This window comes from Haematobia irritans, chromosome 3, assembly GCF_050003625.1.
Source record: "Haematobia irritans isolate KBUSLIRL chromosome 3, ASM5000362v1, whole genome shotgun sequence".
Lineage (NCBI taxonomy): Eukaryota > Metazoa > Arthropoda > Insecta > Diptera > Muscidae > Haematobia > Haematobia irritans.
In genome coordinates, this window is record NC_134399.1 from 102161609 (window position 1) to 102178954 (window position 17346).

Genomic DNA, 17346 nt, shown 5'->3' on the forward strand with positions numbered 1-17346 from the left:
CATAGTATGTACATGCAGTGGCAATTTTACTTGTTTGCATTGTGAACGCTATTAACAATGTAATGCAATTCGCTTTCTCAAATAAAGCCGAAGTACTGCAAATCTTCCGAAATTGTACCATCTCAGCCAAGAAGCAAATGGAAATGGTTGTAGAGAGTGTTCGTGTCTATGTCTATTCCAACGTCTGTTTGTACTCATTTATCGATGTTCACTATAACTACACTGGATATATATGTTTGTTTTTGTTATATACATATACCATTTAACATATACATATACATATACAGATACATACACATACACATATTTCTATTTCTATTTATCTGTATCAGTTACCGTTATTCTAGATGCACTTGCAATTGCTGTTGTTGTTCTCAATTTGATATTGTTTTTGTTGTTGTAGTTGTAGTTAGTTAGTTTGGCCGATTTTAGTCATCATCGTAATTGATGTTTCTGTTGTTGTAGTTGTAACACTGCTGTTGACATTTTTAGGAAATTGCACAAGAATTACGTTTGCTACCCAAACTTCGTTCCTGTATTCGCTGCAAATGTTGCAATTGTGCTGCTGTTGGTGCATGGGCGGCTGCTGCGGCTGCATACGCGGTCGACGATGACGAGGCAGATGAATGCGCTTGATGATGGTGGTGATGATGATGTGGTGGCTGTGAATGATGTGTCGGTGTACCGGGACCATTATTGCCCACTTGCTGTGGTAATGATTGACGTCGGCGACGTAATGCTGGACTTAAATTGTAGGTAATTTTCGCCTGTGACAATAGCTCTTTGAATACCTGGTGAAAGGATATTGAAATGAGAGAAAATTGAAATTTGATATTAAGTAGAACAAAAGTGTTATACATGTTTTTGTTTTTACTTTAGGATGATTAAGTTTTGCACAGTGGGATGTAAAATGTAAGTAACGGTATATAATAAGCATATAAATTGTTTGATCTATACTCAAACTACGTAAACTCAAGGCAGATTTAGTAAGGTAGTTTTAGTATTACAAAAGCAAAAATGTCAGTCGCCATATTGAAACTTTGATTGTCAGTCAAATTGAATTAAATTTCTCACTTGTTGAACAATATGTTCAACAAGTTGGAAATTTAAAATAGAGAAAATCTGGAAATGATCGATGTATGCTTCGAAATATGATACGGTCTACAAGAATAATTGAAGTAATTCTTACCATCAATTATGAGGATAATTTATTTCGATACTTTTCTGTCATAAATTTAAAGCAAATTGAAAATTCAAAATTTTTGGTATAAAATAATTTTATTTTGAATTTTTATTTTTATTTGTCACAATTGTCTATTAAATATTGGCGTAGCTAGCAACATTTTCGTAGGGGGTAAAAGCTACGATGTGTGCTCATTGTGAAGATACCTCAAAAAGAGAAAAAATAAATTCTTATAGATGGGAAGAAACCATAATATTTAATTCAATGATATATAATCATGATTTGAAGAAATACTGAATGGTATTTGGTAGGGGGAGATGAAAAACCCATAAAACCGCTTTAGCTACGCCTATGCCATTAAGCAGATACCGACAATCAAAGTTCTGCTCAAATGAAAAAATTGTAATCATCTGATAGCTTGAAACTACCTTCCTAAATATACCTTGCGTAAACTGTAAATATTTTTCGACAAATTCAATAAAATTTTTTAGACATAATTATTTTTTTCACTTGACAAAGAAAATTTTGTAGTTTGAAGGAAAAATATTGCAGTTCAAATTACGAGACTGTCTTCAGCGCCATACGAAGTTCAAGATGGACGCATTTTGTGGTAAAATTTACAAATTTTAAGAAATTCTGAACTATTTTGTTGGAAATATGAATTAGTAATTTAGTATGCTTCATATGTGCACGCAAAGAAAAAACGTTTGGAAACGTGTACCGTTTTTTTTGGTTAGAGTTTTTTTGAATTTCTTCGAAAATATTAAACTTTTATCACCAAAAAAATCGTTTGTTACAACATTTTTATTTTTTCAATATAAGGCCGTAAGTTCGGCCAGGCCGAAGCTTAGGTACCCTCCACCATGGATTGCATAGAAACTTCTACGAAAGACTGTCATCCACAATCGAATTACTTGTGTTGTGGTAATACTTACCGATGGCAAAGTATCTTAAAACTTCATAACATCGTCTTCTAAATTGTAAGTTGGTCCATAGGTGGTATATATTAAACAGAAAAGGTATATGTAGGTAAGTCTACAAATAATTACGAATCGATATGGACTTTTGCAGGGCACTTAGAGAGCCAGAATTGAAATATGGGGGTCGCTTATATGGGGGCTGTATACAATTATGAACTTGATATGGACCAATTTTTATGTGATTGGGGATCGATTTATCTGAGGGCTATATATAACTATAGACCGATATGGACCTAGTTAGGCATGGTTGTTAACGGTCATATACTATGTACCGAATTTCAACTGACTCGGATGAAATTTGCCCCTCCAAGAGGCTCCAAAACCAAATCTTGGGATCGGTTTATATGAGCGATATATAATTATGGATTGATATGGACCAATACCTGCATGGTATTGACCATATACTAACACCACGTACTAAATTTCAATCAGATCGGATGCATTTTGCTTCTCTAAAAGGCACCGAAGGTCAAATCTGGGGATCGGTTTATATAGGGGCAATATATAATTATGGACCGATATGAACCAATTCCTGCATGGTTGTTAGAGACCATATACTAAAATCACGTACCAAATTTCAACCGAATCGGATGAATTTTGCTCTTCCAAGGGGTCCCGGAGGTCAAATCTGGGGGTCGGTTTATATGGGGGCTATATATAATTATAGACCGATTTCGACAAATTTTTGCATGGGTTTTTGAGGCCATATATTAACACCACGTACCAAATTTGTTCTTCCAAGAGTCTCTGGAGGTCAAATCTGGGGATCGGTTTATATGGGGGCTAAATATAATTATGGACCGATATGGACCAATTCCTGCATGGTTGTTTGAGTCAATATGCTAACATCACGTACCAAATTTCAACCGAATTGGATGAATTTTGCTCTTCCACGAGGCTCCGGAGGTCAAATCTGGGGATCGGTTTGTATGGGGGCTATATATAATTATGGACTAATTTTTGCATGGTTGTTACAGACCATATAATAACACCACGTACCAAGTTTCAACTGGATCGGATGAATTTTGTTCCTGCAAGAGACTCCGGAGGACAAATATGGAGATCGGTTTATATGGGGGTTATATATAATTATGGACCGGTATGGAGAAATTTTTGCATAGTTATTAGAGACCATATACCAACACTATGTACCAAATTTCAGCCGGATCGGATGAATTTTGCTTCTCATAGAGGCTCCGCATGCCACATCGGGGGATCGGTTTATATGGGGGCTAAATATAATTATGGACCGATGTGGACCAATTTTTGCATGGTTGTTAGAGACTATATACTAACATCATGTACCAAATTTCAACCGGATCGGATAAAATTTGTTTCTCTTTGAGCCTCCGCAAACCAAATCTGGGGACCGGTTTATGTGGGGGCTATATATAATTATGGACCAATGTGGACCAATTTTAGCATGGTTGTTAAAGACCATATATCAACACCATGTACCAAATTTCAGCCGGATCGGATGAAATTTGCTTCTCATTGACGCTCCGCAAGCAAAATCTGGGGATCGGTTTATATGGGGGCTATATATAATTATGGACCGATGTGGATCAATTTTTGCATGGTTGTTAGAGACCATATACAAAAACCATGTACCAAATTTCAGCAGGATCGGATGAAATTTGCATCTCTTAGAGGCTCCGCAAGCCAAATCTGGGGATCGGTTTATATGCGGGCTATACGTAAAAATGGTCCGATATGGCACATTTGCAATACTATCCGACCTACATTAACATAATAACAACTACTTGTGCCAAGTTTCATGTCGATAGCTTGTTTCGTTCGAAAGTTAGCGTGATTTCAACAGACGGACGGACGGACGGACGGATCGACTCAGAATTTCATCACGACCCGGAATATATATACTTTATGGGTTCTTAGAGCAATATTTCGATGTGTTACAAACGGAATGACAAAGTTAATATACCCCCCATCCTATGGTGGAGGGTATAAAAAACAAAAGCATTTTTTTTGGTGTTCGGTCGAAGCAGGGATCGAACCCAGTACCCTTGGTATGCAAGGCGCACGTACCAACTACAGCTCCACGGTGCCCAACTAAATGTATGTTTCTGCTAAATAAAATGTAATTAATATTAAGTATAGTATAAAAAATAAATATGTTTATTATTTTAATTGATTTAAAAGCTTCAAATTGGTTGATGGTAAATTGGTACTGGATGGCGTTCGCGTACATTTCTCCTAATTTTTGCTAAGAGAATCCATTTTTACTCCCTTGCAAGTTTATGTTTTGCTGGATTTTATGTTAGCGATTTTTTATACCCTCCACCATAGGATGGGGGTATATAACTTTGTCATTCCGTTTGTAACACATCGAAACATTGCTCTAAGAACCCATAAAGTATATATATTCTGGGTCGTGGTGAAATTCTGAGTCGATCTGAGCATGTCCGTCCGTCCGTCCATCCGTCCGTCTGTTGAAATCACGCTAACTTCCGAACGAAACAAGCTATCGAAATTTGGCATAAGTAGTTGTTATTGATGTAGGTCGGATGGTATTGCAAATGGGCCATATGGGTCCACTTTTACGTATAGCCCCCATATAAACGGACCCCTAAATTTGGCTTGCGATTGCTCTAAGAGAAGCAAATTTCATCCGATCCGGCTGAAATTTGGTACATGGTGTTACTATATGGTCTCTAATAACCATGCAAATATTGGTCCATATCGGTCCACTTTTACGTATAGCCCCCATATAAACGGACCCCAAAATTTGGCTTGCGATTGCTCTAAGAGAAGCAAATTTCATCCGATCCGGCTGAAATTTGGTACATGGTGTTACTATATGGTCTCTAATAACTATGCAAAAATTGGTCCACATCGGCCCATAATTATATATAGCCCCCATATGAACCGATCCCCAGATTTGGCCTCCGGAGCCTTTTAGAGGAGCAAAAGTCATCCGATCCGATTGAAATTTGGTACGTGGTGTTAGTATATGGTCTCTAACAACCATGCAAGAATTGATCCATATCGGTCCATAATTATATATAGCCCCCATATAAATCGATCCCCAGATTTGTCCTCCGGAGCCTCTTGGAGGAGCTAAATTCATACGATCCGGTTGAAATTTGGAACATGGTGTTAGAATGTGGTCTCTAACAAACAAGCAAGAATTGGTCCATATCGGTTCATAATCATGGTTGCTACTCGATCCAAAAATAATCTACCAAAATTTTATTTTTATAGAAAACATTGTCAAAATGTTATTTCTATAGAAAAATTTGTCAAAATTTTATTTCTATAGAAAATTTTGTCAAAATTTTATTTCTATAGAAAATTTTGTCATAATTTTATTTGTATAGAAATTTTTTTCCAAATTTTATTTCTATAGAAAATTTTTTCCAAATTTTACTTGTATAGGAAATGTTGTAAAAATTTTATTTCTATAGAAACTTTAAACTTAATTATATACGTATTTAATCGGCCTTTTTATACCCTGCGCCACACTATGGAACAGGGTATTATAAGTTAGTGCATATGTTTGTAACACCCAGAAGGAGACGAGATAGACACATGGTGTCTTTGGCAATAATGCTCAGGGTGGGTCCCTGAGTCGATATAACCATGTCCGTCTGTCCGTCCGTCCGTCTGTCTGTGAACACATTTTTGTGATCAAAGTCTAGGTCGCAATTTAAGTCCAATCGCCTTCAAATTTGGCACATGTTCCTAATTTGGGTCAGAATAGAACCCTATTGATTTTGGAAGAAATCGGTTCATATTTAGATATAGCCCCCATATATATCTTTCGCCCGATATTCACTAATATGGACCCAGCAGCCAGAGTTTTATACCGATTTGCTTGAAATTTTGTACAAACATAGCATTTAGTCGTATAGTCAAGTGTGCAAAATTTGATTGAAATCGGTTCAGATTTAGATATAACTCCCATATATATCTTTCGCCCGATATGGACTTATATGGCCTCAGAAGCCAGATTTTTGGCCCAATTTGGTTGAAATTTTTCCACTAGGAGTACAATTAGTAGTATAGTCAAGTGTGCAAAATTTGACTGAAATCGGTTTAGATTTAGATATAGCTCCCATATATATCATTCGCCCGATATGGACTAATATGGTCCTAAAAGCCAGAGTTTTGACCCAATTTGGTTGAAATTTTGCACAGGAAGTAGATTTAGCATTGTAGCTATGCGTGCCAAATTTGGTTGAAATCGATTCAGATTTAGATATAGCTCCCATATATATCTTTCGCCCGATATGCACTTATATGGACCCAGAGGCCAGAGTTTTATCCCGATTAGCTTGAAATTTTGCACAAGGAGTACAATTGGTAGTATAGTCATGTGTGCCAAATTTGATTGAAATCGGTTCAGATTTAGATATAGCTTCCATATATATGTTTTTCTGATTTCGACAAAAATGGTCAAAATACCAACATTTTCCTTGTTAAATCGCCCCTGCTTCGTCGAAAATTTGTAAAAATGACTCTAATTTTCCTAAACTTCTAATACATATATATCGAGCGATAAATCATAATTAAACTTTTGCGAAGTTTCCTTAAAATTGCTTAGATTAATTATTATTTAAATAGATTTTGAGTCAATATTTGGGACAAACCTTTATATATAGGCCCAACACATTTGACGGATGTGATATGGTATCGAAAATTTAGATCTACAAAGTGGTGCAGGGTATAATATAGTCGGCCCCGCCCGACTTTAGACTTTCCTTACTTGTTTAGTTTAATATATACCACGTATGGACTATGTGGTATGTATTACCGTGTTAGGAAGTTTTAAGATACCTTGCCATCGGCAAGTGTTACCGCAACCCAAGTAATTCGATTGTGGATGACAGTCTTCAGTAGTAGAAGTAGAAGGAGGGTACATGCTTCGGCCTGGCCGAACTTACGGCCGTATATACTTGTTTTTTTTTTTATCATTATGCGACTTTTTTATGCGACCTTTTTTTGAATATGCAACTTTTTCAAAATTTCCAACGGTAACACTGATCGATGACAATAGCAGCTACGTAGCCCAGTGGATAGTGTGTTGGCTTACAAATTGCATTGTCCGCGGTTCGATTCTCCGTCCAGGCGAAAGGAAACATATGTAAAAGAAAAAAACAGAAACAATTTTTTTTGGTGTTCGGTCGAAGCAGGGATCGAGCCCAGGACCCTTGGTATGCAAGCCGCACGTTCGATTCTCCGTCAAGGCGAAAGGAAAATTTAAAAAACTTATAAATCGAATAATTTCTTCTACATTGTTTGTATTACAGAAAAATGTGCTAAGAACGAAAAAACCACGTGGAAGTGGGAAAGATGTGAGGGAAAATGCAATTAGCCGGAAAATATTGTCTATTTGCTGAAATTGTTTTTACATCCTGGAAAAGAATAAACATTTATCACAGAAAGTATATACATTTCTTCCAAATAAACTTCCTTACAGCGAAAAGCAAATGAGAAACGATCTTTGTTTGCCTAAAATTTCGTTTGGGAGGAAAGATTTTTTTTTGCGTGTGTATAATATTTGCTCTTTTTTAGTTAATTTAACTAACGTATTTAAAAATTCCATGAAGTAAACTAGAGTTAAGGCCCTAGAGGTGCCACTTTTTGAGTGTGAAAGTGATAGCTTAAAAAAACTATGTTTGTATAAAATTTCGTTTCCCTGAAACAAAAAAAACAATTTTTGCTTATAATCAGAATAAAAAAAATTTAATTCCAGAAAATTTAAATTTTTAATTTTTCGACTTTTTAAATTTTTATAAAGTCGACATTTACACTTTCGTAAAAACTCGATTGTCGACTTTTTTGAGTGTGAAAGTGATAGCCAAAAAAAAAAAACTATGAATAAAATTTCGTTTCCCTGAATCAAAAAACAATTTTTGCTTGTAATCAGAAAAAAAATTGAATTCCGGAAAATTCAAATTTTCAATTTTTCGACTTTTTAAATTTGTATAAAGTCGACTTTTTTACCCTTTTATTAAAACTCGATTGTCGACTTATTAACATTTCGACTGTTGACTTTTGGCATTATTGAAAAGTTGATTTCTGACGTCGTGGCAATCACCGTTTTGATGAATACCCAGCATAAAAAGATATACACTACAAAACAATATTGTCATAAGCACAAAAATGTCATGTCCTTAAACTACAAATGACAATTTTGCGTAGCATAGAATATGTATTTCCTTGATATGTTTTTCACTTTACTGAAAAAAAGTCATTGAACTAAAGACAACTTGGTTTGAATAAATTTCAAAAATGTGTGTCCTAAGCTTAATACAAAAAATGTTCTTAAGCAAAGATTATAAACTTTATTTTAATTAAAATATCATGATTAAAAAAAAAAAAAAACAAGTATATACGGTCGTAAGTTCGGCCAGGCCGAAGTTTATGTACCATCCACCATGGATTGCGTAGAAACTTCTACTGAAGACTGTCATCCACAATCGAATTACTTGGGTTGCGGTAACACTTGCCGATGGCATGGTATCTTAAAACTTCCTAACATCGTCTTCTAAATTACAAGGTAGTCCATATGTAGTATATATTAAACTAAAAAAGCCGATTAAATACGTATATAATTAAGTTTAAAGTTTCTATAGAAATAAAATTTTGACAAAATAAATTTTTGACAACGTTTTCTATAGAAGTAAAATTTGGAAAAAATTTTCTATAGAAATAAAATTTTGATAAAATTTTCTATAGAAATAAAATTTTTACAAAATTTTCTATAGAAATAAAATTTTTAAAAAATTTTCTATAGAAATAAAATTTTTAAAAAATTTTCTATAGAAATAAAATTTTTAAAAAATTTTCTATAGAAATAACATTTTGACAATGTTTTCCATAAAAATAAAATTTTGGTAGATTATATTTGGCTCGAGTGGCAACCATGAATATGAACCGATATAGACCAATTTTTGTGTGATTGGGGATCGTCTATATATAACTATAGACCGATATGGCCCAATTTTGGCATGGATATTAGCGGCCTTATACTAACACCGCGTTGCAAATTTCAACCGGATCGGATGAATTTTGCTCCTCCAAGAGGCTCCGGAGATCAGAGACCATATACTAACACCTTGTACCAAATTTCAACCGGATCGGATGAAATTTGCTTCTCTTAGAGGCTCGGCAAGCCAAATCTGACCGTCGGTTTATATGGGGGCTATATGTAAAAGTGGTCCGATATGGCCCATTTGCAATACCATCCGACCTACATCAATAACAACTACTTGTGCCAAGTTTCAAGTCGATAGCTTGTTTCGTTCGGAAGTTAGCGTGATTTCAACAGACGGACGGACGGACGGACATGCTTAGATCGACTCAGAATTTCACCACGTTCAAGAATATATATACTTTATGGGGTCTTAGAGCAATATTTCGATGTGTTACAAACGGAATGACAAAGTTAATGTCCTTAATATTTTGTAAATTCCTAAAATCCTAAAATTTAAGTTACTTAATCTTTAATACTACGTACATTTTTTTTTCAGTGTGCATTACCCCTCTTTGGCACATATATCAATAATATTCCCAATGGATAACAAATCTCCTTAAAATTGTATACAAATATCAACCGACTATGAAATGTCAAGTAGGGATTCATGTATTGAAACAAGTATGTCAATAAGACGTCATATTTTGTCTTTTTGACATACATGTGTTAAATATTGGTTTTAATGTGTGTGTGTGTGCGTCTGTTTATTTTTATATAAATACCTGTGTTATATTCTCATTTCGTGCCGCAGAAACTTCAACGAAACCATTTTCCCAGTCTACAGTAACGACGGATTCTGTGGTAGCGTATTCAACCTGCAAATAAAAACAATCAAGAAAATGTATCAGAAACAGGTAAACTTATAAAAACAGTATAAAACAAGTATATACAGCAGCAAGTTCGGCCGGGCCGAATCTTATATACCCACCACCATGAATCAAATATACTAGTTTCCTTTGCAAAATTTAGGAGGGCTTGATGACAGATATTTTCCCACACCGAAAAAAAGTTTACTATTTTTTATGAAAAATGAACTAACCCATAGTAAGAATGACCATGATTTGGCGCCAAAGATTTTTTTCATCTAGATAAGTTCATGATTTTCTTATAAATTAGTTCATGTATTACATCGTATTTTAGTTCATTATTACTATGCTGTGGGAAGAATATAGTTAAACTCATTCAAAATATTCCTGCTATCCGGAAAAATTAACAATTTTTTGGGAAACCTGTATTAAGAAATTGGTTTGAAATAAACTGTTTGTCGGTATAATTTTCAAAAAAGTAAAGAAATTGAGGAATCAAAGGTACAACAAGCCTGTATACAACTAAGACATTTTTCGTAAAAAACAAGTCAATTTTCTATAACCACCAGTATTTTATTTCAAAGAATTTTTATTATATTACACAAAACTATGGCTTATGATATACAATAAAGGAAATATTTTTATTAGTACGTTGGACGCATTTACTTGTCGGTAGTTAGTAATTGCTTCTTCAAAAGAGTAATATTCTATGTTATTAGGACTAAACTAATTAATTTAAATTTGCATGTTTTCTATCCATATGAAAGATATATGTGGCATAAGTTGCTATATTCAATTGAATTGTCCAATTTCATCGATTTTGGCTAACTTTTGTTGGACGGATTTGGCTTATAAGCATCTGAAATTGCAAAGTTATACAAAATATAAGAAAAATATTATTAATTAATTAATTCTATCGTTCATATTGATCTTTAACTTACGGTTTTCAAGAGTATTTCCTAGAGCCAATAAGGATATCAGCTTAATTAGTATTAAACAGTAAGAATATTCAAAAAATTACCATTACGAGACCTGTCTACCTGCAAGTGAAAAAAATAATTTTTAATAAATTGAAATTTTGGTTTTATTAAAAACGGACAAAATACCGTTTATAGAAAAACTTACCACATTGAAAAATCCATCCAGTAGGTACATTATTGGAATCATATCCATGGACAAATGGGACGTTATTGAAATTAGTCTCAGAATATATTCGAAATAAAAAATATTATAAAATTAGACATAATTTCCACTTGTCAGTATAGCATTTAGTATTTAAGGTGGATATTAAGTTCGAGTTTAGCGGCTAAAATTGCAATTTCCATGATAAGTTTTCTTTAATAATCCATTATAAAAAATAATCTTTATAAAAAAACTTGATTTGGGCTATTCTCCATCAAGTTATATTTAAATTTGTATCGAAGACGTATAATTTTATACTTTGCTTAGTGATTTATGTTTAATTTTAGCGGCTAAGCTCGATCTTAGTACTCACCTGTAGGAATTGCTGTAACATAAAAAATATAGATTCAAAAAAATGGTTGCTTCTCAACCTGTGATCCAGATGTAGAATAAATATAAATCATCCTATTACCACTCATGTTGTATATTTTTTATGTAAATCAATTTAAAATTCGCACTAATTTTAAACTAACATATTAACAGAAATATACAGTTCCTTAATCTGTTATTTGTTTTTTATCAATAAAAAGCGTTTTTGATTCCCTAACATCACATCATTCACTTCTCAGTTTCTAAAATGTTTCGAAATAAATGTATTTTCATTAATAAACACCAATACCGCACGTACAATTTTGCAAAATTAAATCCACGTGTGCACTTCATAAATGCATCAACATAACTGAATGCAACAATAAAACTCAAATGCGCTTTACAGATTATCAGTTATTCCGGACGACAGTGCTCGTGTCGAACAAATCCCATATATTGTGCACACTATAAGTTAAGTCCGAAGGCATAATCGATACTGCTGCATGTTTATGGGATCGATAACACATTTACCGGTTATTTAGTCATCGCCGACAAGTCGTATCAATCCGACACACTGTAAGATTCTTTACAAACACCGACATTCCGTCCGGAATAACTGATAGTCTGTAAAGCGCAAAAGACACAAATAGTCATAAGGGATACATACCTGCCGTAAAGAAAAACAACTCCACACACACACACGATCCCTTTCTGATCTTGCTATTGCAAAAAACAACTCTCACCACAAAAGATACCAACAAGGAACATTCCAATGTCTCTAGAATCAAAACAACCAACAACAGCATAAATGACGCAATAACAAACACAAACAATCATACGAGATATATACAAAATGTCTCTAAAAACTCCCTCGCATGATGTACTCACATTTTCCAGTAGCACGTTTATTGATTAGTTGGAATTCTATCTATAAGTTAAGGTAACATATATACCAAATCTATGAGGAATCTATAAAAATTATATACACCTGTCAAGGATTATATTAACTAATTTTTATTCTACTTTAACTAAAATTTTCAATGTGAGTAAAAACACTCCAACATATAATAAAAAGGGAAATAATCTGTAGGTAGTCATCGTACGAATCGGTAATGTCGTTAAGTTAATTTTTACTACAAAAATTTTTTTCCATACAAAATTTTTTCTTAGTAAATTGTCCACATTTCGTAGTAAGATTTTTATATTGCCCATGTATTTTTATAATAGAAACAACGATGCATTAACTACTGTGTTGGAAATTTATTTAAGGAAAAATACTTCCCATTTCGTAGTTAGTGAACTAAAAAACATTTACTGAATTTTCATAAGTTTTGCTTTAGCTAAGTTAATTTTCGTTGTGGTTACGAGAAATGAACTATATTACAGTAAATTTGTTGAACTATGTGGAAGTCAAAATGGTCCTTAATTTTACAAGACACTTTTTTTTCTGTGCAAGCATATCAGTTCAACCAGTACACTTCCCACAGATAAATGTAAAGATTTTACCTATGAAGACCAGATCAGATTCTGAATTTATAAGAACCATTTTTGAGTTTTAGAGGAATCATAAACATCTCCTGCAAGTGTGCAAGAAAATTATGAAATAACGCTTTGATTTGAAATCGAAAATCTGTAGAATTTCATCCCAATTATTTAAATGATTATGAGAAGTATAATCTGGAAATTTTGCATTCAGTTTCAAGCAGTTTTCATGATCACTGCGCCTTCTATACCCTCAATAAGTGAAATCGGAGGCCTTACCAAATGGACCGATAAAACTAAATCATATACACTTTGTTATGGGTCTAAAATGCCAGTTATTTTCAATTTGGATAATCGGATAAAAACTAGAATTTTTAGAAACCCTAGTAGTTAAATCGGGAGTTCGGTGTAATGGGGCATGACAAAGTTATAAGCAATTGAGTGAATAAATCCGATGCCAAATCATATAAATTTGAGCCATTCAACCACACAAAACTGCGTTCTTGTGTGGCCGAATGGCAATTTTGTGTGGGTGAGTGGCTCATATTTGTATGATTTGGCATCGAAAATGTCGTGCTACACATCTAGTCTATATGCCTAAGATATCAAATTGATGGATTGGTTTATATGGGGGAGCCACCGTGGTACAATGGTTAGCATACCCGCCTTGCATACGTGGCTTCGATCCCTGCTTCGACCGAACACCAAAAAGTTTTTCAGCGGTGGATTATCCCACCTCAGTAATGCCGGTGATATTTCTGAGGGTTTCAAAGCTTCTTTAAGTGGTTTCACTGCAATGTGGAACGCCGTTCGGACTCGGCTATAAAAAGGTGGTCCATTGTCATTGAGCTTAACATGGAATCGGGCAGCACTCAGTGATAAGAGAGAAGTTCACCAATGTGTTATCACAATGGACTGAATAGTCTAAGTGAGCCTGATACATCGGGCTGCCATCTAACCTAACCTATGGGGGATATATCGAAACATGGACCGATGACGTCTGTGGCGTGATTACAACAGACAGACAAACGGACATGCTTATATCGTCTTAGAATTTCTCCCTGATCAAGAATATATATACTTTATATAGTCAATATTTCGATGTGTTACAAACGGAATGACAAACCTATGGGGGATATATCGAAACATGGACAGATTCGTCTTTTGTTTGCAGGCAGGTCAAGTTCGAAGATGGGCTATATCGGTCCAAGTTTTGATATAGTCCCCATATAAACCGACCTCCCGATTTGGGGTCTTGGGCTTATAAAAACTGTAGTTTTTATCCATTTGCATGAAATTGGGAATGTAGAGGTGTTTTAGGACCATCAAAAAGTGTACCGAAGATGGTGCCTATCGGTCCATGTTTTGGTATAGCCCCCATATGGCCCGATTTCCCGATTTTGCTTCTTGGGCGTCTAGAAAGTGTATTTTCTATCCGATTTGCCTGAAATTTGAAATATAGAGGTATTCTAGGACAATAAAGAGGTATGCCGAAAATGGGGTGTATCGGTCCATGTTTTGATATAGCCCCCATATTTTACTCGCGATTTTACTTCTTGGGCTTCTAGAATCCGTAGTTTTAATCCAATTTGCCCGAAATTTGAAATCTAGAGGTACTCTAAGACCCTAAAGACGTGTGCCGAAAATGGTGAGTACCGGTCCATGTTTTGATATAGCCACCATATAGACCGATCTCCCGATTTTATTTCTTGGTCTTTTAGAATCCGTAATTTTTACCCAATTTGCCTCAAATCGGATATCTAGAGGTATTCTAGGACCTTAAGGAGGTGTGCCGAAAATGGTGAGTATCGGTCCATATTTTGATATAGTCACACTGTGGAACAATTATATGTTAGTGCATATGTTTGCAACACCCAGAAGGAGCCGAGATAGACACATGGTGTCTTTGGCAAAAATGCTCAGGATGGGTTCCTGAGTCGATATAGCCATGCCCGTCTGTCCGTCTGTTCGTGAACATATTTTTTTAAGCAAAGTCTAGGTCGCAGTTTTAGTCCAATCGACTTCAAATTTGGCACAAGTATGTGTTTTGGCTCAGAATAGAACCATATTGATTTTGGAAGAAATCGGTTCAGATTTAGATATAGCTCCCATATATATATTTCGCCCGATATGGACTTATATGGCCCCAGAAGCCAGAGTTTTACCCTAATTTGCTTAAAATTTTGCACAAGAAGAACAATTAGTACTATAGTCAAGTGTGCAAAATTTTACTGAAATCGGCCGTTTTGCCGCGGTTTCGACCTTAAAACGCTCCAATAACGCCATATAATAGTCACTGTTGATGGTTTTTCCCTTCTCAAGATAATCGATAAAAATTATTCCATGCGCATCCCAAAAAACAGAGGCCACTACGTTGCCAGCGGACTTTTGAGTCTTTCCACGCTTCGGACACGGTTCCCAGGTCGCTGTCCACTCAGCCGACTGTCGATTGGACTCAGTAGTGTAGTGATGGAGCCATGTTTCATCCATTGTCATATATCGACGGAAAAACTCGGGTGTATTACGAGTTACGTGCTGCAAATACCGCTCAGAATCATCAACACGTTGTTGTTTTTGGTCAAATGTGAGCTCGCGCGGCACCCATTTTGCACAGAGCTTCCGCATATCCAAATATTGATGAATGATATGACCAACACGTTCCTTTGATATCTTTAAGGCTTCTGCTATATCGATCAACTTCATTTTACGGTCATTCAAAATCATTTTGTGGATTTTTTTATGTTTTCGTCGGTAACCACCTCTTTCGGGCGTCCACTTGGTACTATATAATATATAATAATATGAATTTAATACTAGCGACGCCATCTATGGGTCAGACCGGGGACTTATCAGCCAACCTGTTAGCTATGCGTGCCAAATTTAGTTGAAATCGGTTCAGATTTAGATATAGCTCCCATATATATGTTTTTCTGATTTCGACAAAAATGGTCAAAATAGCAACATTTTCCTTGTAAAATCGCCACTGCTTAGTCGAATAGTTGAAAAAATGACTCTAATTTTCTTAAACTTCTAATACATATATATCGAGTGATAAATCATAAATAAACTTTTGCGAAGTTTCCTTCAAATTGCTTCAGATTTAAATGTTTTCCATATTTTTATACCCTTCACCACTACTGTGGTACAGGGTATAATAAGTTTGTGCATTTGTATGTAACGCCAAGAAGGAAAAGTCTGAGACCCATCGTTTAGTATACCGATCGTCTTAGAATTAAATTCTGAATCGATTTAGCGATGTCCGTCTGTCTGTCTGTCTGTTGATGTATTTTTGTGTGCAAAGTACAGCTCGCAGTTTTAGCCCGATTGTCCTAAAATTTGGTATAGGGTCCTGTTTCGGCTCAAAGACGATCCCTATTGATTTTGGAAAAAATCGGTACAGATTTAGATATAGCTGCCATATATATTTTTCACCGATCTGGTCATAATTGGCGTGTATATCAACCGATCTTCCTCAAATTCCGCACATCCGAATATTTTATGAGTCTCGAAAAACTTGCAAAATATCAGCCAAATCGGTTCAGATTTAGATATAGCTCCCATATATAGCTTTCGCCCGATTTACACTCATTTGCCCACAGAGGCCAATTTTTTGCTCCGATTTAGTTGAAATTTTGCACAGGGAGTATAATTAGCATTGTAGCTATGCGTGCCAAATTTGGTTGAAATCGGTTCATATTTAGATATAGCTCCCATATATAGCTTTCGCCCGATTTACACTCATATGACCACAGAGGCCAATTTTGAACTCCGATTTAGTTGAAATTTTACACAGGGAGTAGAATTAGCATTGTAGCTATGCGTGCCAAATTTGGTTGAAATCGGTTCAGATTTAGATATAGCTCCCATATATAGCTTTCGCCCGATTTACACTCAAATGACCACAGAGGCAAATTTTTTGCTCCGATTTAGTTGAAATTTTGCACAGGGAATAGAATTAGCATTGTAGCTATGCGTGCCAAATTTGGTTGAAATCGGTTCATATTTAGATATAGCTCCCATATATAGCTTTCGCCCGATTTACACTCATATGACCACAGAGGCCAATTTTGAACTCCGATTTAGTTGAAATTTTACACAGGGAGTAGAATTAGCATTGTAGCTATGCGTGCCAAATTTGGTTGAAATCGGTTCAGATTTAGATATAGCTCCCATATATAGCTTTCGCCCGATTTACACTCAAATGACCACAGAGGCCAATTTTTTGCTCCGATTTAGTTGAAATTTTGCACAGGGAATAGAATTAGCATTGTAGCTATGCGTGCCAAATTTGGTTGAAATCGGTTCATATTTAGATATAGCTCCCATATATAGCTTTCGCCCGATTTACACTCATATGACCACAGAGGCCAATTTTTTGCTCCGATTTAGTTGAAATTTTGCACA

The 17346-nt window shown here is 35.1% G+C and overlaps 1 protein-coding gene and 1 long non-coding RNA gene across 2 annotated transcripts in view; both read right to left on the minus strand.

Moving 5' to 3' along the window:
• Window positions 1-413: 413 nt before the first annotated feature.
• LOC142229985 (ras-related protein Rap-2b) overlaps window positions 414-17346 on the minus strand; it is a 157022-nt gene continuing 140089 nt past the window's right edge. Inside the window, exons 4-5 of the mRNA XM_075300588.1 lie at window positions 9886-9978; window positions 414-791 (exon numbers count right to left, since the gene is read on the minus strand). Coding sequence (XP_075156703.1) covers window positions 489-791; window positions 9886-9978 — 396 coding nt within the window. The 3' untranslated portion in view covers window positions 414-488. The remainder of the gene's footprint in view (window positions 792-9885; window positions 9979-17346) is intronic.
• Window positions 10652-11141, minus strand: LOC142229988 (uncharacterized). Its single transcript, XR_012720551.1, has 2 exons — window positions 10911-11141; window positions 10652-10828 (listed from the first exon to the last, which is right to left on the minus strand). It is a non-coding gene; the product is annotated as an uncharacterized LOC142229988 (long non-coding RNA).